Genomic DNA, 23731 nt, shown 5'->3' on the forward strand with positions numbered 1-23731 from the left:
TGTTTTCTATTTGTCAATGATTATAACACCGTTCTGTTGATATTTACTATTTGTCAATGATTATAACACCGTTCTGATGATATTTACTATTTGTCAATGATAGTAACACTGTTCTACTGATATTTACTATTTGTCAATGATTATAACACCGTCCTGATGATATTTACTATTTTTCAATGATAGTAACATCGTCCCGCTGATATTAACTATTTTTCAGTGATAGTAACACTGTCCTGATGATATTTACTATTTTTCAATGATAGTAACATTGTTCCGCTGATATTTACTATTTGTCAATGATAGTAACACCATTCTACTCATATTTATTATTTGTCAATGATTATAACACCGTCCTGATGATATTTACTATTTGTCAGTGATAGTAACACCGTCCTGATGATATTTACTATTTTTCAATGATAGTAACATCGTCCCGCTGATATTTACTATTTGTCAATGATAGTAACACCGTTCTGCTGATATTTACTATTTGTCAATGATTATAACACCATCCTGACGCTATTTAATATTTTTCAATGATAGTAACATCGTCCCGCTGATATTTACTATTTGTCAGTGATAGTAACACCGTCCTGATGATATTTACTATTTTTCAATGATAGTAACATCATCCCGCTGATATTTACTATTTGTCAATGAAAGTAACACCGTTTTACTGATATTTACTATTTGTCAATGATTATAACACCGTCCTGATGATATTTACTATTTTTCAATGACACCGTCCTGTTCATATTTACTATTTTTCAATGATAGTGACACCGTCCTGTTCATATTTACTATTTTTCAATGATAGTAACATTGTCCCGCTGATATTTACTATTTTTCAATGATAGCAACATCGCCCCGCTGATATTTACTATTTGTCAATGATTATAACACCGTCCTGATGATATTTACTATTTTTCAATGATAGTAACACTGTCCTGCTGATAGATCCTGATATACACTGAGGAGATTAGATTCATGAGGTGCTTCCACTATTTTATCCTTCTGATATTTTGTAAAAATTTATGAATGTAAATTGTGTATGATATTTTGCGAGGGTTCATGAATGTAAATTTTGTATAATACTGTATTTGATATTTTGTAAGGAAAGGACTCATTGAATGTCTCTGATATATTGTGAAAAATTATGAACGTAGTTTTTGTATTACATTTGATATTTTGTGAGGGTTCATGAATGTAATTAGATGTGATATTTTGTAAGGATTAGTATTCCCTCCCGAAAGTAAATTTTGTATATATTTGATATTTTGTGAGGATTAAGGATTGACTCACGGGGTCAATAACGGGCATTGCCCAATTTAGTATTTAATCTGCAATTTGTATATTCTTACCTCAGAGAGCAATCTGCGCTTTCTGCTTACGTACAACAAGTTAAAAAAATGTTATGAGTTAGACCAACATGTATAAAACTACTCTACTACTAGTACCAATAGTTGCTGTTCAATATTCTGATATATACGTACACCTATTGCTACATTAAGCCAATTGAAAAAAAAAAAAGTTTTTTGTTTATTTTTGGGGCTTTTTGTGAAGATGATGATCACCGTACTTTAAGAGTGTAGGACTACTACTTGTAGGTAGGGTATAGTCTAAATATAGATGATTAACTCATTGGTCGCAGGTAGAGGTAAAGATAACATCGGTCCTGAAAATTGAAAGAAAGGACAAAATCTTGCCTTTTTAGTTGTGCTGACCTGGAACTTTTTAGAGTGTAGAATTTATTTTCCAATCCTGAGGATTTAGGCCTACATTTTACTATTCAATGGCTACTGTGAGCTATGACAGTTCTCTCAACTGCAGCTTATAATAAGATCTGTACATATCAAGAGATTTAAGAGTGAAATAATGCGAATTTTAGCAAATTTTCACTTCCAGTTGCAGTAAGAGTTGTCATACGAACATTATGTTGCGAAAACATAGCAGCTGTGAAGGCGTCTGTATTATACTACATTTGTTTGAATATCAGTTTGATAATATTGGGGATAAAGCTTCGTAAAATTGTCGAATTTATCTGATTTTTGTCAAAATTACCCACTATTTTTGAGAGTGTAGTTATAGACATATATGAAATTTTATTTTTTTAATCGAGAGACCTGATATCCAGTTACTAACAACCACAAAAAGAATTCATGGGACCCCGCGGCAGTGGAGATATCGCGGAATAAAGTTAGGGTTCTTTATAAGGTTTGATTTATACACTTCAGGAATAACCAAATGGCACCCCTCAGTGGAAAGATAGATTTTTCTTTCTTCATTTTTTTGAAACATTACTACCTAGCCTAATATATCGAATCATCATTCGTTTCATAAGTACTCATTTACAACCTGAAAAACAGCAGCTAACATTGCCTAAAATTGACGAAAAAATGAGAAAAAAGCCCCAAAAACACCTGTTTGCCGTATCTCGGCTAGGGTCAATTTCTGAGATCGGCGGTTTTGGCTATCGAGTAGTCTCATGGGCATGACCAAACCCTATGAATATGAATGGAATCGGCCGACCCATCACCTTCCCGATTTTGCATGATTTTGCATGGTTTTCTCGTGGACAAGCACTTAAAGACAACATCGTCTTATGTATGCAATGAATTCTCCTCTGACTTCCAAGAGAGGTAAGTCATGTGACGTAAACATGACCTGGTTTGATCAAATTTTTATAGCAGGGCAATTCTTCGCAATTACAATGTTTGAGAAGGATTTGAAGCAAAATTATGATGACAAATTAATTAGTTTGAATATGTTTTTAGTCCATATATACCACTAAATCACACAGTTTGTACGCGGGACGTATCTTTAAATAAACAATAATGTATGAAATAAATAAGTTTTATTCGTCAATTTTTGTTGATTACCCCTTTTAAATAAGACAAATTAGATTGATATTATTTCGAAACCATAATTCATTTTAAAACTAATCGTTGACCTGCTCCCTACTATATATAGTTCATTACCTTGTGGTTCCCCATTTCATACATTTTAATCTCCTTGATATCAGCCGACTGTATGTATAAACTAGTGATTATAGATGTCACATATCCTAATAGTATATATTATATTCCACTATAGCACTTCGGGCTTCTCCAATTTATGATTGCATGTTTCTTGTGACGTCAATATAGATCTTTGCACTACATTCCATGGGTTTGTATTTCAGAATCGCTGATTCGTTTACCTTTTATCATCCATATTAATATTATACCTCTTTTATCATTGTTGTAGGCAATCGTGGACTAATCGTTGATATGTCCCTTATTTTTTTATTGTCTTATCGCTATCAATCCGTTGGGTTTATAATTACATTGTATTCAGCAGATATGGATAATTTTAAAGATGGTCACATACCATCTAATAACAACGATCTAATAATTGATTATGATCCTCTGGATCTTAATAAGTTTAATTTTGGGGCGACCTTAATTATCAATCGTCCAATGGAAACACAGCTGTTGTCAGCAATGTTTCTGTAGGTTTCCACGGCAGTAGTATTGCCATGGACCGTCTATATATCATGGTATTGCCAAGAAAGAATGTAAAACAAACCCTGGCGAATACAAGAAAACGAAAGGAAGGTAAAATTACATCTAAATAGCAATCAAAAGTCACAAAAGTCCCAAAATTGAGGGTAATTTAGTTAGTGCGATTGATACGACTGTTGTCGAGTCGTCTGAGAAGATCGCACCCAGAATATTAAAAAAAAAAAAAAAAAGCTGCAAATATTTCAAGGTCACTCAGCGTAATACTAATACCAAGCAATCTAACACTAGTAGTTTTCATACTCATGTTTTGGGCTCTACTTTTAGGAAGATAGGTTGCCAGGCAACCAAACATACGCCCACAGAGGCTAAATCGTTCGGGCAGTCAACAAGAGTTGTCGCATATTTTTTACTTTTTTCGATAATGAAACATTTATAATACATTAAAATCTGATTAAGAGTAACAACTCATTAAGTAATTATCAGAAAACCATTAGAATTTGTTTGCTTTTTATAAAGTTCTGCCCCATGCTAATGTTTAGTATACAAAACTTTTAACATCATGGATTTAGCTGTTCAAGTCATAAAAATTCATTGAAAATCAATATACAGTGCACTCTGTCATATCCGACATCGTATGGGGTCGTTACAATGTCGGATTACACAGAGTGTCGGAATACCCAGTTTTCTCAAAACCAGAAAGATAGGATGCCAGGCAACGAAACATACGCCCACAGCAGCTATATTGTCCGGGCAGTCAACAAGAGTTGTCGCTTATTTTTATTGTTTTCGGTAATGAAACATTTATAATACATTAAAATCTGATTAAGAGTAACAACTCATTAAGTAATTATCAGAAAACCATTAGAATTTGTTTGGTTTTTATAAAGTTCTGTCCCATGCTAATGTTTAGTATACAAAACTTTTAACATCATGGATTTAGCTGTTCAAGTCATAAAGATTCATTGAAAATCAATACACTTGTTCATCTCAAGACCTTAAACTCTGTGTACCAATCTGAAGTCAATCGGATGATAACTTTAGCTTCTAGAGCGTCACAAGATTTTTCAAAGTGATTAAAAATAACTCTGGCAGTAATTATCCGAAATCGTTGAAAATCAATATGATTCTTCATCTCATGACCTCAAACACTGTGTATAAATTTAAAGTCAATCGGATAATAATTTTAGCCTCTACAGCGTCCACAAGATTTTTCAAAGTGATCAAGGGCCATAACTCTGGCAGTAATTATCGGAAATCGCTGAAAATCAATAGGCTTCTTTGTCTTATGACCTTAAACACTGTGCATAAATTTGAAGTCAATTGGATATTAACTTTAGCCTCTAGAGCGTCCACAAGATTTTTCAAAGTGATCAAGGGCCATAACTCTGGCAGTAATTATCGGAAATCGCTGAAAATCAATAGGCTTCTTCGTCTCATGACCTTAAACACTGAGTATAAATTTAAAGTCAATCAGATATTAACCTTAGCCTCTAGAGCGTCCACAAGCAATTGTGGACGCCAGACTGACGGACGGGGGCGACGACAATATACGACCACATTTCAATGTGGGCGTATAAAAATTGTAACTTTGAAAACCGAAAGTATTATTATAATATAGATTCGAAAATAGAACTTCGAATCACCAGAATGTTATTCCCTTTAAAAATGATAAACCTTTCTGTACATTCAAAATTTTATTACATTACTTTTTATTTTATTTAACATGCGTAGGCATTTTGAATAGGTCAAATCTGTCGTTAATTTATCTTCTTTGCCGTCTTCAGTTGATCGCACTCTTGTCTTTGCTATCACGTGTTCATTGATAATGGGCGTACTCGATTTTACGTTCCGGAATTGAATTCTCTCAATCCCAAAAATATTGACAATCAAGTGAAAATGGATACTTTGGGCTACAACGCATGCATCGACTGGATATATAAATATCTCATCCAACCATGCAGCCAAAACCTGTTCGTCGTGTTTAATTACGTCACAATTCTACTCACACCACCTCCGTCGTCGGGACTGACAGAACTGTGACAGGACTGAATTCTGTGTCACTCGATTGCAATTCTGTCAATTTGGGACGTTCCGGACTGTGAATCGAGCATCGTCACGCGGTTCGAAGACATCCGTAGTGTGACCAAACTTATAGGTTATTCAGGTTCAATCGGCATGCGCAACGAATGTTTCCAACGAGTGCTAGGAATATTTTTACGACTGTGAATTCGGGGGAAAATTCGTGGATATTCTTGAGTATTTGTCACAACTGTCATACAAGAGATTAAAATTATCAAAGTAATCAACAAAGACCCACGGTAGCGAGTTTTAATCTCACAGATAATTGATTGGTGATTGCTTGTTAATCTTTTGTGGCTTTACACCCATCCAGTTTTAATCTCACGGATAATTGATCGGTAAGTGTTTGCTTCACACCCACTTGTTTGTCTCAAGACCTTAAACTCTGTGTATCAATCTAAAGTCAATAACTTTAGCCTCTAGAGCATCACAAGATTTTTCAAAGAGATCAAGGGCTATAACTTTGACAGTAATTATCGGAAATCGCTGAAAATCAATAGGCTTCTTTGTCTCATGACCTTAAACACTGTGTATAAATTTAAAGTCAATCAGATATTAACTTTAGCCTCTAGAGCGTCCACAAGATTTTTTGAAGTGATCAAGGGCCATATCTCTGGCAGTAATTATCGGAAATCGCTGAAAATCAATAGGCTTCTTCGTTTCATGGCCTTAAACACTGTATATAAATTTAAAGTAAATCGGATATTAACTTTAGCCTCCAGAGCGTCCACAAGCAATTGTGGACGCCGGCCGGCCGGACAGACGGACGGGGGCGACGACAATATACGACCACATTTCAATGTGGGCGTATAAAAAACAAGATTTTACGTACAATCAGGGGCCGTAATTCAGGAAGTTATGATCTGATATGCGCAAATATCTAAGGAACCAAGATCTTTGGGTTATAAACATACATTTCAAGTTCATCAAAATCAGATGAAAATTGTGACCTCTAGGAGTGTCCACAAGCTAAAAACGTGATTTTTCGTACAATCAGGGGCCATAATCTGTCAAGTTATATGCCAATATTGAAAGAAACCAGATCTTTGGGAGATAAGACCTATATTTTAAGTTTTGTCAAAACGAATAATAATTGTGACCTGTAGAGTGTCCACAAACCAATTGTGGACAGATGGACGGACAGGGGCGACGACAATATACCTCCACATGAAAATGTGGGTGTATAAAAACCCAAGCGTTTGCACATGCGTACAGATGTTGAAAATTCAATCGTCTCATAGAATGTATTCCATTACTTTGCAACAAGAAAATAAACGATGTTTCCCGACTGTGATGAAGAAATTTTCGTTCCTGGGACATAATTCTAACTTTTAATGTGACCAAGATCCATAACACGTTTGTCACAAAGAGTTAACTGCCTTGATAATGTGCTCAGAACATATTTTCAACCAATTTTTCAAACATGCCAAAATGATTATATCTTCAAAAACCAAACGTGGCCAGACTTCGATTGTTGACGAATGAAGTTTTTATGGTCAATCTTATCATATAATGCTAAAATAAGCTCGAATTATTGTCTATGTGTTGTAAAATTTGTTGAGCTTGGACCACCCTAACATCAGATTAACTTTTTAATCACTGTTATTGGATTGATAAATAGTCTGAGAACAGAGAAGCAACAGCGTCTTTCGTAATTGGGTACCGGGTATGCGCATTTTAACAACATTTTATGATACCCGGTACTACCGGGTAGACGCAATGAAAGGGTTAATGAATGGTCCGAGAAAGGATAAGTCAGTCAATCAAGGCAGATTAAGTAGTTAATCAAGGTTGGGGTATAGACTGTATAGCATGATAAATACTTTGATCACTTAATCAATCCAGCCTTTTCCAGAGAGAGAGAGAGGGGGGTTTAACATCCACTGGACACAAACTAGGTCATTTCGGTACTAACATATGGTTCAATTGTATTACAATAATTTGCTTGTGCGCAGGGGTCTCTAACAGTGGAAAAAAACGGAGGGACTCGGAAAACCCCCCACGAAGTTTGGACCGTTATACACTCAGTACAGTCAATATATTTTGGAATTTTGAATACTATTCACCATATCTTGATGTCCAATTGGGGATATTCCTGGTTGGATGTTTGGAAAATCACGTAGGACATGTCCGGAATATACCGGTGAAATAGCATTCCTGTGCCTAGTATACGTCCGACAACCACAACAACCATAGTTTTAACATTGTCATAACAATCCATGTCCATTCAACATGGAAACTGAAGAGATGCATCGCCACACAACTATATCCAGCATAAAAGCCTCCTAATGTACAGTATAATGTAGTCTCATTATACCAGGGCAGGATACTCACCTAACACAGCAAATATAAGTGTATTGGTAAAATGTCTATACAAAGACAATTTCACAATATTTCTTCGTAATCGAAGAGTTCTTGTGGTTTGAACTAATGCTGAGAATATGTGATTTACATTAAGGAATCATACTATCAGATAAATCAGTGTACAATACAACTTATAACAGTAAGCAGAAACACATGTGTGATTTACATGGAGGGGAAAGAAATGAAGTGAACATTGTACATGTTTACTGTTGTAACTTACCTCAATGCAAATATTGCCATAGGCCTACACTAAATAAAACCCAAGAACACATTCTGTTCTAGTCAAACTGGCAAATCATATAAATATCCCAACAACTGAACTTGCCATAGTAAAAATGTCATCTACTTAATTACTTGCAGTCTATGTCATAAACAATGTGAAGATGAAACCAAAAGATTGTTCTGCATTAGGCTGAAGGACCACTATGCATATATAAACTATAAGAGAGACAACCTGTTCGCCTCTCACTTTCTCTTACCGAGACACTCCAGTCGAAATCTTGAGTATCAAATAATTAAACAACTTGGTACCAAACCTGATCTCTCGAAATCTACTACCAAAAGACGCACCATTTAACTTCATGAATTATACAATTGAAAACCTTTCAACTACATGGTATCAACGACAAAATCTGAACTTGGGCATACCCCCATTTATTTTCTTTGTTGTAAAAAGTAGTTACAAGAAAAAGAATATAACTGTGTCAATGTATTATGATACCAAGAGGAATTGGAGCAAATTTTGACAGTAGTACCAAGTATATTATAATATAAAACACAAATTTATATGGAAAACAATCACTGGATTTATTTCACACTACATTTCAACAAGTTCCTCTTGTCGTTCTCAAGTAAGTAATAACAGTATAATACGTTCGTCGTTTCTGGAGTTTTACGTTCACTTCCACCTAAGGTGACATCGTAGACAAGACAGTATAATAGCAAGAAATCAAATATATACAACAAGGTAACAAAAACAATAACTAATATGAAACCATCAAAGGGCTAATAAAAAAGCAATAATAACATTACAAAATGAACATCAAAGATATTGATTAAGGATTAATTAAGGTATCATATCTCCTTGGAAGATATAATCCCTCATCGCTATTCAGTTGAGGTTTAAATCTCTTGATTTGGATGGCTTCTTGTAGTTTTCTGGATTTCTTATCATGAAGATGTTTGTTTAATACTTGCACTTCAGAATAGTTGACTTAGTGGCGTTTGTTCAGTTTCAGATGTTCATATACAGTGGATTTGTTGTCTGTGCTTCTCGATTGATGTTGTAATGATTAATGCATCGGATGATTCAAATTCTTTACTGGAACCCTTGAACAAGCAACACCCAAGGGCTGTGTGTACCAAATCACGTGTTCCTGTTCGAAGAAATACATTGGTGAAACCAAATGCCCACTAGTTAAGAGGTTGAAACAATATCAATCGAGAAGCACAGACAACAAATCCGCTGTATATGGACACCTGAAACTGAACAAACGCCACCAAGTCAACTATTCTGATAGAGACAAGGGATTATATCTTCCAAGGAGTTATCTTAATTAATCCTTAATCAATATCTTTGATGTTCATTTTGTAATGTTCTTATTGCTTTTTTATTAGCCCTTTGATGGTTTCAAATTAGTTATTGTTTTTGTTACCTTGTATATAATTTCATTTCTTGCTATTACACTGTCATTACTTAACTTGAGAAAGACAAGAGGTACTTGTTGAAACATAGTGTGAAATAAACCCAGTGATTATTTTCCATATAAATTTGTGTTTTATAAGGATTTCTTTAGTAACTAGTACTGTATAAATGGGGTTAATTAGAATTGAACCAAGTTTCCTAGAGATCGTCCTTTGAGGATTTAATAATATCTTTGATAAGATGTTTGTATGAATTAAATGTCCCCCGCCTTATAGAACTGTGATTTAGACCTTAAGATAGCAAACTAAGGGTTTTTATGTTTTGCATGGTGTAAGTCAATACGTTTTTCCCACAGAAGTTGAGCCTTTATTTTTTTACTCCATATTGACTTACAATGTAAGTTACATGTACATATGGATGAAATTTTTAAAAAATGACATAAAAAAAGATACGCCCACAGCAGCTAAATCGTCCGAGCGGTCGACAAGACTTGTCGCATATTTATTCCTTTGTAGGTAATTGGAGGCATTTACAAGACAATTCCATACATATCAGATTATAATTTTTGTCGTTTGAGGTTTCACAAGGTTTTACAAACTGAAACAACTCTTGAAGTAATGTACAGAAATTGTTGAAATTTGACAGGCTTTTTCGTTTTACTAATTTAAACAAGCCAATAGTGAGGCTAATGTCCCCTGCCGAAATCCGAAAATAAATAGATGACACATATTAATTAATAGCAGATAACTTTGATTCTATCTGATAGAGAGTGATGAAACTTAATGTAGAGTTGATAATCAGTTTGATTGCTTGATACTTTTGAAACAAATATCTTGTCCCAAAGCATCGACCAATGAAATTGCTTAGCTCTGCTTAGCTTTAGCTCGAAACGTTAATCATTAAACTCAGTCAAGACATTCACCTAATGAACATCAACAACAAGTTTAACCATTTTACCTCAATTAAAAGCAGAGTTGTTATGTTCCAAAGTCTTGGTCTAAGCAGAACATTCTCATCATCGAACTTAGTCAAGGTAATGATATAATGAATCTATACTCGGCATTTCATCATTCTCACTTAATTTAAACTAAAGTTATCGTGTCCCAAAGCATCAAACAATCAGGATGCTTATCTCTGCTTACCGTAAGCAGACAATGTTTATCATCTAACTCAATTAGAATGAGACTTATCGTGTTCCAAAGTCTCGGCCAATCAAATTGCTTATCACTCTGTTTACTCTGAGCAGAAAAATGCTCATTATGGAACTTAGTCAAGGTATTGATGTAATGAAACTATACATTACTTTCATCACTCTCACTTAATTACAACTAAAATTATCGTGCCCTAAAGCATCAACCAATCAAATTGCTTATGTCTGCTTACCCTAAGCAGAAAATGCTCATCTTCGAACTACATCAAGGCATTGACCTAATAAACACCTACACCAAGTTTAAACATTCTAGCACAATTAGAAATAGAGTTAATATGTCCCAAAAAGTGTGACGGACAGACGGATAGACAGACAGACGATTCCATTTTAATAGTCCCCTGCTTTCTTCGAAAGGCAGGGGACAAATATAATCACCATTTAGAATATTATCATAATGGCTAGAAAATGTCATTAAAATAGAATCTTTCTGCCAACATTACACATGTTTACATTTCTCACGAGAATTCTACTTTGTTTTTCATCAGTTCAATTAATCAATCATAAAAATTCTACTTTGCAAGCCTGTAATTATTTCTTTATTGTCCAATCAATAGATGCCTTCTATTTTACATATTCTATTATTAGTAACATTGTGTAAAGGTAATATTATCGCCATGCCTGGTGCAAAGAGAAACAGTGTGTGTATATGACGATACGACTTATTTCCCATAAAATATGGTATTCCAGTTAAATACGGTAATAAGTTAGATATAAAGGCTTGTATAAAAGGATATCCACCAACATATTACAGCATCTACTACAGCTAATGGTACTGCAGCTAATAATGAATCTTTCTGTGGAGCACTTTTTTTCTAAAAAAAAACCGAACAAAATAACATCATACTGCACTAAACATAATTATTAAGCAAATTAATCTTTGAGAAAAAATAATATTTGTATAATAACATTTGTATTTACAAATTGAACAGATAGTGTCATATATTTATGTCTACAGTTTAAACTAGTATCATTGTAATATTTATACAATATAGTCCGGTTGCAAAACCCAATATTTCGAGTTAACCTGGAAATTGTATACAATGTTTTTTTATGATTGATTTTAGTAGCCTAGGGTGTCCGCTTTCAGAATCTGCCGGGTGAACGTCGGTCACCCTTGAGCGCTTTGAAAAATTCAAGATGGCGTCCAGGACGGCCCCATATCAAATAATCAACTATAGCTCCCATAGTATTTATTCTAGGATGATAATTTTGGTGCCTAACCGTACATTTCTGGGGTCAAGGAATACACACTGAAATCGTTCATTACGTTGTGGAATGATTAGCTGACGGTAATATCCAAAATGCCAGAGTATGACACATTATCTCGTTAGTGGCCATTATTTCACCAAAATATCTAGAGACAAATTATATATTTCTGAATATAGGAGCATGGAAGAGATAGGATAACACCATATACATGTCTATCAGGGGCTCCAGGGCCACATGGGTCAGTCCTGAAAAGGGAGGCCCAAGCTGATTGTTGAAAATTTAAAAAAACAAATTCTACCCGCAAAACAGGAACATGAACTCCACAAAACTAGGTAATATCCAGTTTAATCCTTTAGTTGTGTTTCTGGCTGCAACCCGTGACAGCAGAAGCGCAAAATATGGTATATACTAAGTCATCCCTAGGGCTGCTACAAGCACAAGTACTACATAAGCTGTCACTCTTGCATCCACATCTGATTAGCAACATGGCAGACCTTGGAACAAGTTGGCCGGTTGTAATGTTCTCAATTTGATATCCTTCTCGGTGGATTCCAATCTTCCAGTGAACGTCACACAATAGCTTGGTGATGACCTCTTTTTACATTCTCTCCAAATTTATCATTCGTTGAGCAAGATTACATGGTTTGAGTGGGGAATAATGACGATACATTTCCAGTTTTAGATGTGTTTCAGACATAGATTTCTAGAACTTTATCTATAACAAGCTTATATAAATACAGTGGCCTGTGCAACTGTGTAAGCAATGATTCTATTGGAGTGTCTATTACTCGACGAGTGAGAGAGAATACAATCAAGCTCTAACCACTTTCAAAGCTGTTCCTTTTCCCAGTAACAGCATGAGCTGGCAGGATTTCAATGGTAATTGACATGTGTTTCTCCGTAGATTGACCGATGACAACGGTTGTTCTTTCCTCAATTGGCGATTCCACTGTAAGCTTGTTATGGACCGAGCTCTTGCAAATCGATGACTGAAACACACTGGGGGGTATAGGCATCTAAAACTGGAAATGTATCGACATCATCCCCACCTAAACCATGTAGTCTAGCTCCAACAGATGATGCATTTGTAGCGAACGTAAAAATATGTCATCGCAAAGCTATTGGGTGGTGTTCACTGGACACTAAATTGAAAACATTACAACCGGTAAACTTGCTGGGGAGTCTGCAATGTGGCTCATCACACTGAGAACTGCTAAAGGGTGAATCTGTGCACAGCCACCCTATAATTCTCAATTATCGTTATTATTTGTACGTGTATCGAAAGAAAATTAATTTTTCGTCTATTACTCAGTATTACCGCATTAAAAAGGTAAATAAGGTGTGTTAATTAACAAGGGGTGAAAAACTGTCCGACAGTGCGTTTTCAGTAGAGGTGTGTTAATTAACCGACCGGTAAAAAATGAATGTCAATGTTGTGTATTGTTTAATTGGCGTGTTTTCTTGCTAGTTGCGATAACTGCATCAAAAGGAGTATAATCAAGGACCAACAGGCTTTATCTGACACGTATGTGTTACATCAAAATTTGGGAAGTAAAACTGTTTTACTGTGCGATTTATCATTCGACCGTGTGTTTTACACAGGTCTTTGTATAATTAAAGGCAGGTCTTTTGACAGGCGTGTGTGCTCGCTATGATCTACGTTTCTCTTATGTGTCTTTGGTATTGCGTACCATATATATAAAGTTGAATTTAATGAAATAAAAATATGGATTTATCGTATACGGAAAGGCGAATGTAATGTCGTCATTTATAAATACCAAGCAGTCAGCGCCCAATTTGAATATCGACGGGAATATAGAGAGTAAATCCAGCAAAAACAACATAAATATATTTCTGCTTTATTACTAAAAAGACGCGCACTCACCGTTTGACATTTATTAAATTTATAAAAACGTGCCACGTTGCATAAATTGTGCATCTTACCTTCAATAGCAATATCCATAAAACAGAAATCTCCATATTGATAAATAATACGGCACAACCAACCGAACAGTGGTAATTTCCACACAAATGATATATTCAAACTAAAATTACTTTAGATTTTCACTAAATTTACATCGCGTACAATCCAACGATCCTCATTCCAGAACTTGTAATTTATAATATATTTAAACTAAAATTACTTTAGCTTTTCACTAAATTTCCATCGCATAAAATCCAACGATCCTCATTCCAGAACTTGTAATTTATAATAGCCGTTTTTATGCAATTACAGAATTGTCCCGTGATCTAACATATCAAAGAAGCACATCCGCCGGATATGACACGTAATCATTTTTTGAGACTTTGTAGATTGGATTTCCTTGTTGTGTTTTCTTCGTCATCCTAATATATAAAACTACAGGTTAAATGATTTCTTCAACTTTATTATTAAGCTGGATTGGCTTCAAAGGTCCCTTGTTCTCAATAAATGATAGCTGCTCGGAATACCTGGGTGAGCTCTGATCAGTCTCACTCAATATCCTCTTTTATAACCCCCTAATTTCTGCACATCCTAGACTGACCTTGACTTTAATTTCAATCTAAAATATGGAATAAACCTCCCCATTTCCCAAGACCGGGGGGGGGGGGGGACATTACCTTATTTGGTCTACCAACCATATGTCATAAACAGATAGAATTTGATGGATATTTTGACAATGGTTAGGATTTTACCAAAATATCACTGGTTTTTTTTACATATAAACATGTCATTCGCTTTTATTAGTACGTGGGATTTGACTCTATAGAAAGAGTTAACCAATATTGTCTAAAGGACCGAATTCTTACAACTTGTCTTCTATTCTTTCGACTATACTTGGTGTTTATACTGCATACCATATAGTCATACCATATTGACCTTAATCTATCGCACGAAATGCAATGTCGTCATTTATAAATATCGAACAGGTAGACTCCAATTTCAATATCCCCCGGTATATAGCGAATAAGTCAAATTTGCCGTATGTAAATATACATGTACTGTCTTCTTATTGTTACGACGGGCACCTGAAATAACCCAACCACATCAGAAAGCAATATAAGGTTTATTTTATAATCATTTTAGACATTGTTTCATTTGATTAAACGCGCAAGTTCACATATTGACCTTTGATTGGTGGTATGCATTGAAGGCTGAGCCGTTGGCGCCGAAATGAAAAATAAAAATCAGCATGGTATTGTATCTGTCCCGTGGATTAAGCGAAGATTTTAAAGTTCCATAAACTTATAATTACTGAACAAATGGATCTGCTCCCGATAGAACTAGACGATATAATTACTTGGGACATGATGTGAACATTTAAATAGTTCATCAATAACACCGTCTACATTTCCAATCGTTTTTTTAAACTACAATATTAGAGCACTAGTATCCTGTAAATACAGTCAAACTGGGGGAAAGTATTGCCATCTTTTTGTTATGGTTGATTGATAAGAATGTTTGAAAACGTTGACCTCTAGGTATTGCGTAACAAATGTGGTGTTTTGATACTTGATTGGGGTCATAAAGTAATAAACTAATTAACAAGCTACACGCGGATTATTTATTTCAATCAAAATGTGTATTAGAAGTTGCTGTCTGAATTAGGGTTGTTAATTTTGTTTATAGATTTATTCATTGACTGTTTTCGCTAACTTAAAAAATCGTGCAAACTAAAAAATAAGGTAATTTATGGTTAAAACTTTTTATGGCATGTAAATAGAATGAATACATAGAAACGTGTATAGTAAAATTTACTGCAACCAGTAACAAACTATCTCTTGATACAGGCGTATCTGTTTTATGGAATAATCCACCATTTAGTTTAAGATGTTGTACATATCTATGTTCTTTAAAAAAAAACTATTTAAAACACAGTTATTTAAACGGGCTTTAACCGACGCTACATGTCCATAATCTTGATTTTCTTAAGATTAAATTGTCACTTTGTAAAGTGACCCTAAGTGGGCACACTATAATAATATATAGTAACAAAATTTCGATTTATAGTATTAATATTACTTTGTCCCCTTTATTTGCAAAACATCTCTCCGATGATAATAATAAATTTGAATTACTTCTCCGTACCAGTTGGAAACGTAATTGTCTAAGGTCTAAATGAAATGTGAAGTTTAATCAAATATAAAATTACAATGCTGTTTGTTTCAAAGCTGCGTTCGTTGAGGGGCACGATGGCTTAGTGGGTAAGACGGTGGCTCGCTAGCCCGGAGGTCGGGTGTTCGATCCGTGCATTGGCCGGGAAAGTTTATCCAGATATTACTGCGTGATTCCCCCTTGTCTATGGTGCAGGACGGAGGATCTGACAAGGACAGCTGTCAGTTCTATTTATACATGTTAAGGCGTGTGCGAGCTTATTTGCACGTATTGGAAAACTGTTCGGTTGCTTTATTTGAGAAGATACTGATATTAAACTATAAGATTTGTCAATTTTTTTTTTGAAAATTCTGATAAATTGGTAGCTCTTCGGGAAGCGTTGATCATATCGCCTACCCTGTTTGTGTATTGTACGTTTTTTTAATAGCTAGCAAATAATTTATGATATTTGAATACTTTCTGATAGAATTGTTACTTTGATCAAGGAGCTGTTATTGCTCTGCACGGACTATGTGTGAAACGGTTAGACGTGAAGTTTGAAATGGTTCGGTTGACATTTGAATGGTACAAATGAATTAGAAGACACAAATAATAACTTGTCGGAAGACGAGAATAATTATATTTACGAGAATAATTATATTTACGAGAATAAGTATATTTACGAGAATAAGTATATTTACAAGAATAAGTATATTTACGAGAATAAGTATATTTACCAGAATAAGTATATTTACCAGAATAAGTATACTCAGCCAAATTAAAAACTTGACACTGATGAATTTCAACAAATTTTTTTTTCTGTTAAGTTAAATAAATTTTAAAGTGTTTCTAACGATAGTAAGTAGTAAGAAGCCTTTAATTTCATGAAATTACAAAGTCACGTGGATCACGTGACTCTTGAGCATATAAAGATTAAAAATCTAGTCCCAAAAATCCAGAGTGTCAAGTTTTTAATTTGGCTGAGTATATATTTCCATACGGCAAATTTGGCTTATTCGCTATATACACGGGGATATTTAAATTGGGGCCTACCTGTTCAATATTTATAAATGACAACATTGCATTTCGTGCGATAGATTAAGGTTAATATTTTTATTTTATTAAATGCAACTTTATAAGTAGCATGACTGTATGGCACGCAGTATAAACGCCAAGTATAGTCCTAAGAATAAAAGACGTGTCGAAAAATGATTACGTGTCATATCGGGCATATGTGCTTCTTTGATATGTTAGATCACGGGACAATTCTGTAATTGCATAAAAGCGGCTATTATAAATTACAAGTTCTGGAATGAGGATCGTTGGATTGTATGCAATGTAAATTTAGTGAAAAGCTAAAGTAATTTTAGTTTAAATATAAATTACAAGTTCTGGAATGAGGATCGTTGGATTGTATGCGATGTAAATTTAGTGAAAAGCTAAAGTAATTTTAGTTTAAATATATCATTTGTGTGGAAATTACCACTGTTCGGTTGGTTGTGCTGTACTATTTATCAATATGGAGATTTCTGTTTTATGGATATTGCTATTAATGGTAAGATGCACAATTTATAAATTTAATAAATGTCAAATGGTGAGTGCGCGTCTTTTTAGTAATAAAGCAGAAATATATTTATGTTGTTTTTGCTGGATTTACACTCTATATTCCCGTAGATATTCAAATTGGGCGCTGACTGCTTGGTATTTATAAATGACGACATTACATTCGCCTTTCCGTATACGATAGATCCGTATTTTTATTTCATTAAATTCAACTTTATATATATGGTACGCAATACCAAAGACACATAAGAGAAACGTAGATCATAGCGAGCACACACGCCTGTCAAAAGACCTGCCTTTAATTATACAAAGACCTGTGTAAAACACACGGTCGAATGATAAATCGCACGGTTAAACAGTTTTACTTCCCAAATTTTGATGTAACACGTACGTGTCAGATAAAGCCTGTTGGTCCTTGATTATACTCCTTTTGATGCAGTTATCGCAACTAGCAAGAAAACACGCCAATTAAACAATACCCGACATTGACATTCATTGTTTACCGGTCCGTTAATTAACACACCTCTACTGAAAACGCACTGTCGCACAGTTTTTCACCCCTAGCGTTAATTAACTCACCTCTCAGACAATTTTTCACCCTTGTTAATTAACACACCTTATTTACAGTTTTAACGCGGTAATACTGAGTAATAGTCGGAAAATTAATTTTCTTTCGATACACGTACAAATAACAACGATGATTGAGAATTATAGGGTGGCTGTGCACAGATTCACCCTTTAGCAGTTCTCAGTGTCAGATGTAGATGCAAAAGTGACAGCTCCTGTAGTAGGTGTGCTTGTAGCTGCATTAGGGGTGGCTTAGAATCGGGGATGGTTTTGCTCCTCCCAAAAATAACTGAAAAAAAAAAGTCACGCCTTCGTCCCGCTTAACTAGGGGGTCCAGGAGCATGCCCGATAGGAAAATTTTGTTCAATTTAACTTGAAATGGTGCATTCTGGAGACACTTTTTGGTCAAAATTGAAGTAGCAGTATATTCAAGTGGTACATCAAATGCCAGTGAAGTCAAAGAAAGAAAGCAACAAAAACTTCTAAAAATCATTTATTTGCTTGCAAAAGCAAGTCTGGCCTTCTTAGCTGCAGACAGCAAATGTCTTTTGATCTTTTTTTGGATAAAAGATTTGTGGTTATTTGCAACATGTTTTTATTTTCATCCTTTCTCTTTTGTTTTTTGCAATAATTCTTCTTTATATTTTCTACATGATGACATATTTTTAACCAGTTCGGGGTTGACTTTGTCATGAACAAAATCTTTTTTGGAGTAGTACTTAATAGCAGACTTGCCAGATGCAGTTAAAGCATATTTAACATGTTGTATTGAGTTATATATTCAGTCTACTTGTTTTTAAGTCGATGACATTGTTCATGACACTGAAGGAAGACTCAACTTGAGGCCCATGGAAACAGCTCAATAAAGATCACACCATCTTGAATGAAAGAGGATACTGATTACATAATTCCCCTTGTGCCCACCATTCATCTAATCTATCATTGTCACTGTAGGGAGGTAGTTTTTGATCAGTGATGTCTTTCCTAACTCCATATTATAAAAATCTTCTTCAGATTCTTCTAAGATATTTGTTACCATTGCTGGAAGTCTGAGAATTTAATTTAAAGTTACTGTATGATCTTGTGTGTGAGGATGAAGAACAGCTCGAGATTTAAGTAGCGTGTTTGTTTGTAAAGATTTTCCACAATTGATGTAAGCCTGCATCACCTGAAATGAGAATGTAATAGCATATATTTATTAAATGTCACTCACATACACATTCTATCAGATAATTACAGAACAATATAACTGATAATACTTAGATGTGTAACTAAATGCATCAATAGTATTTTCAGTCAAAATAAATTTTATGTTAGTATCTATCTTGTCAAGAAATAGATGCAAAGGAAAACTAACACATACTTTTGTCTGTAACTCTATCTTTTGGTTTTTATTCATCATCTTTAGCATATTTTCTGCCTTAACTCCTATAAAAAGATATTTTCCAGCAAGATGGTTTGCTGTATTTGACAGTTCAACAGCTTTCAGCTGCTTCGGAGAATGATTCTCAATCAGAACTTCTGGTCTCACAAAGCACTGGATGAATCCTTTGAATAACTTCACCCGAAACAGTTTAGAGCGACTAATTTTGTGCTTAAAAATGCCTGTGTGTTGTGTCCAGTTGTCGTTTAAGATTGCAGTCTATTTTGAATGCACTTTAAATGGTTTTACCGATATGTTTTTAATGAAACTTGAACATTCATTTTGTGAAAATATATTCACAAATCGGTGTACACTGATCATTAAATCAAGTGTGTCGCAAGTGCAGACCCATCAACCCCTCAGAGCTAAAATGCAGTAGGGTAGTGTAAAAAAAGCAGTAGAAACCATGATTTAGCAGTAGATTTCCAAAAACGAATAAATTCGCTCTTCCAAGCTTAATTAATTTAGGAATGATACACTGAACAATACAAAAATTGCATCAAATGGGTAATAGATCAAATATACACAAGCAATGGTAACCATATCTAAAATTATTTACGTAATTAAACCAAAATTGAATATATAGGCTACAGAAAGAAATAATTAGTAGCGTAAAAAAAAAAAAAAGAGATTACACCTGAATTAATTTTGGAAAAATGAAAAAACAAAGTTCAACCCAAGTTGCTATTAGCACAACTCTTGATATTATTTAGACCAAACATTTGAGAAATTTGTTTATTTAAGACAAGATCTAGCTCAAACATGCGCAAATCTATCAATGCTAGTAGTAATAATAAAGGTGGTCAACAAGCCATAGAAGCTTAATGGTAGACCGAAGAAAAGGTATAAAAGGTATTGTGTTGATGCAATATGAGGTTATACATAGGGGCATTTGACCGACATTCCAGTCTGTGGGAATCACAACTCCCGGTGAATGCATTCCTGGGGATTTTCTAAAGCAGTGAGCTACTGTGAAAAGTGTTTTTTGTAACGTAATATTATCTAAAGAGTTACTGTGTTGCACATTTGCGGTGCTTAGTTTTTACTGTGGCTTATCTGGTTTTTTTAAGTTGTTCGTGTGTTTCGATTTCTAATCATTTTACTTTTCTTTGTTTGCCGTGGCACTCGGATTATGTTTTGTTTTGTCACAATAATACGGGTGCCAAAAAATAGCGGCGGACAATAGTATTGTACTGTCAGACAGGCTTGTCTGTGTTTTTGTATTGTGAGCGTGTGCTGCGAGTTATGAACAAATTCCTTTCCTTTGTTTGCCAGTGGGACTTCCGCTTGGTGTCAGGTTTTGCTACAAAGGAAACTGTAAGTTACTTGTAATGGTGGATCCCCATCATAGATTAGAATATTTAATTGTCCATGTTTGGCTGCTATTTAATTGTCCATGTTTAGCTGCTATTAAATTGTCCATGCTTGGCTGTTATTTACTTTTGTCCAGGTTTGGCGGCCACTTATTTGTCCAGGTTTGGCTGCTATTTAATTGTCCAGGTTTGGCTGCTAATTAATTGTCCATGTTTGGCTGAACTGTTTAGTCCATGTTTGACTGAATTTCAATTCTCTATGTTTGGCTGAGTTTTAATGGTCCTGTTGCCTCAGCCTTTATATTGCCATGTTTGACTGACTTCTTTGTTTACCCTTTACAGTGGAGGATACCTTGCCCAGGTTTACCCATGGACTGGCTCATGTGTGGCTTATGTGTTTAATATTAACACATTTTTTTTACCCATTTCCCTTGTTTGGGCTTATGTCCCTTTGTTTTCAGATTCAAGATGTCTAAGAGAGCAGGCGGTAAGAGAGCAGGTGGTACCTGTACTAATGAGAGAGGTGGCAGTAATACACAATTCCTCTGCTTACACCAGTCGAGGACACATTTGTCATGGGGTCAAATCAATGCCGATTTGTGGCTTAAAGCTACGACTCTGCATGGTGCACAACTGGGAAAATTACAAAATATGTCAGGCCCAGTCACCTCCAGTCGAGATTTTCGCCAACAAGTGGGTAATTTTAATGAAGGGATCTGCTGGCAGTTCAACCGTCCATCTGGTTGTAGGCGGCAGTCTTGCATTTATAGCCATGTATGCTCTAGATGTGGTCATAATCATTCTGTGACTAATTGTTATGCTGGGATGCGCCAGGTCTCACGGTTTGGTTCTGGTGTTTCCTCCCTTGACTCTTCATTTCTCCCTTCCTCTTCGTTTCAACAGTCCCCTAGACCTGGTGGTGCTGCTTTGCCATCTGGTCAGGACCCGAGATTTCCTGTGCTCTTCAAGAACCGCTACTCCTTTCGTAGGGGTAGTTCATCCTCCGCAAAAGGTACCAACGCCGGTAAACGCTGATAGACTAAGGACCAAATTGTCTGATTATGACCCACTAAAGAAAAAAATTTTAATTGATGGATTTGTTGAAGGTTTCCGCATTCCTTTTCAAGGTGTTCGAACTTTGAGCGTGGCAAAAAATCATTTATCTTCTTTAAAAAATCTGGACATGTTGTTTTCAAAAATAAATGACAAATTAGCCTCAGGGAGAGTGATGGGCCCTTTTCTTACACCCCCCTTTTTGGACTTGAGATGCTCCCTGCTGGGTATAATTCCAAAAAGTGAGCCAGGAGCTTATCGTTTGATACACGACTTGTCTTTTCCTGAGGGGGACTCTATAAATTCTGATATTGATGTGTCTCATACCCAGGTTGGGTATGAGTCTATAGATGATGTTGTTAGATTAGTAAGGAGAATGGGTAGGGGTGCGATGATGGCGAAAACGGACATAGAGAATGCCTATCGTCTCTTGCCCATTCATCCACATGATTATAATCTGTTGGGATTTACGACAGAATATCATAGTGAACTTTATTATTTTGCTGATATGTGTCTACCTATGGGTTTAAGCTTCAGTTGTCAAACGTTTTAGAAATTCAGCTCGGCCCTTCACTGGTACATGGAGACCATGCAGGGTGCTAGCCTGAGTTACATGAAAGATGACTTCTTCTTTATTAGCTCAGCAGATTCAGATCAATGTGCCAATACATTGAACACATTCGTGCAATTGGCAGACTTTCAGTGTGTACCAATAAAGAAGGCGAAAACAGTTTATCCTACTAATAACATAACAATTTATGGTATTGAAGTAGACTCTGTAGCTATGGTCTATCGTTTACCAGCTGATAAAGTGGCTAAAGTTAGGCTTGCTCTTAAGGGGGCCTTACAAAAGAGAAAGATTACTCTGAGAGATTTGCAATCCTTAATCGGTCTTCTTAATTTTGCTACTCTTGTTGTGGTTCCCAGACGAGCCTTCTTGCGGCGCCTCTATGACCTCACAATAGGTATTGCTAAAGCACATTATAAGATTCGCATCACCAACGCTTCCAGATTGGATCTACACGTGTGGACCGAATTCATGCAAGGTTTTAATGGCCGCTGCATGTTTTTGAATGATGCCTGGACAGGATCAGATCACATTAAATTATTCTCCGATGCGGCTAAAACCAAGGGCTATGCAGCTGTCTTGGGGTCAAAATGGTTTTATGGAAATGGCCGGATGGCATGCAGGATTTGAACATAAGCGTGTTAGAGCTTTTTCCAATTGTTTTGGCCATTGAACATTGGGGAGTGCTATCACAGAACCACAAAATTTTGCTCCTAACTGATAATGCTGCCATTGTTTTTGTAATCAATAAATCCACATCAAAGTGTCCTTATCTCATGTCACTTATTCGACGTTTGGTGGCTACATGTATAAAATATAATATTCTGATTCGGTCTAAGCACATTGCAGGGAATTCCAACTTGGTTGCCAACTGCATTTCTCGTTTTAATTTTCAGGATCCGGCCTCTTTAAGGATCTGATGCCCACGGCAGTGCATTTAGTTGGAGCAGCTTTGGCACCATCCTCAAGAGAATCATACAATAGAGCATGGAAAAAATTTATATCATATTGTAGTCTGAAGTGGCTGTCTCCTTCCTTTCCAATACTCAATATTTTTGTTGTAAATTATTTAGCCTGTTTATTTGAAAGGGGCTGCTCTCCCAGTACAATTACATCGCAGGTTTCCGTTCTTGCATTTGTGCAAAAGATACTTGGCTAT

The 23731-nt window shown here is 35.4% G+C and overlaps 1 protein-coding gene across 5 annotated transcripts in view; it reads right to left on the bottom strand.

Moving 5' to 3' along the window:
* LOC126820261 (transmembrane protein 87A) overlaps window positions 1-23731 on the bottom strand; it is a 444177-nt gene that overhangs the window by 203486 nt on the left and 216960 nt on the right. For all 5 annotated transcript variants that reach the window (XM_056100811.1, XM_056100809.1, XM_056100810.1 and 2 more), the window contains exons 12-13: window positions 11532-11613; window positions 7917-8021 (exon numbers count right to left, since the gene is read on the bottom strand). In XM_056100811.1, the coding sequence (XP_055956786.1) occupies window positions 7917-8021; window positions 11532-11613 (187 nt within the window). The remainder of the gene's footprint in view (window positions 1-7916; window positions 8022-11531; window positions 11614-23731) is intronic.

Source organism: Patella vulgata, chromosome 5 (assembly GCF_932274485.2).
Source record: "Patella vulgata chromosome 5, xgPatVulg1.2, whole genome shotgun sequence".
Taxonomy (NCBI): domain Eukaryota; kingdom Metazoa; phylum Mollusca; class Gastropoda; family Patellidae; genus Patella; species Patella vulgata.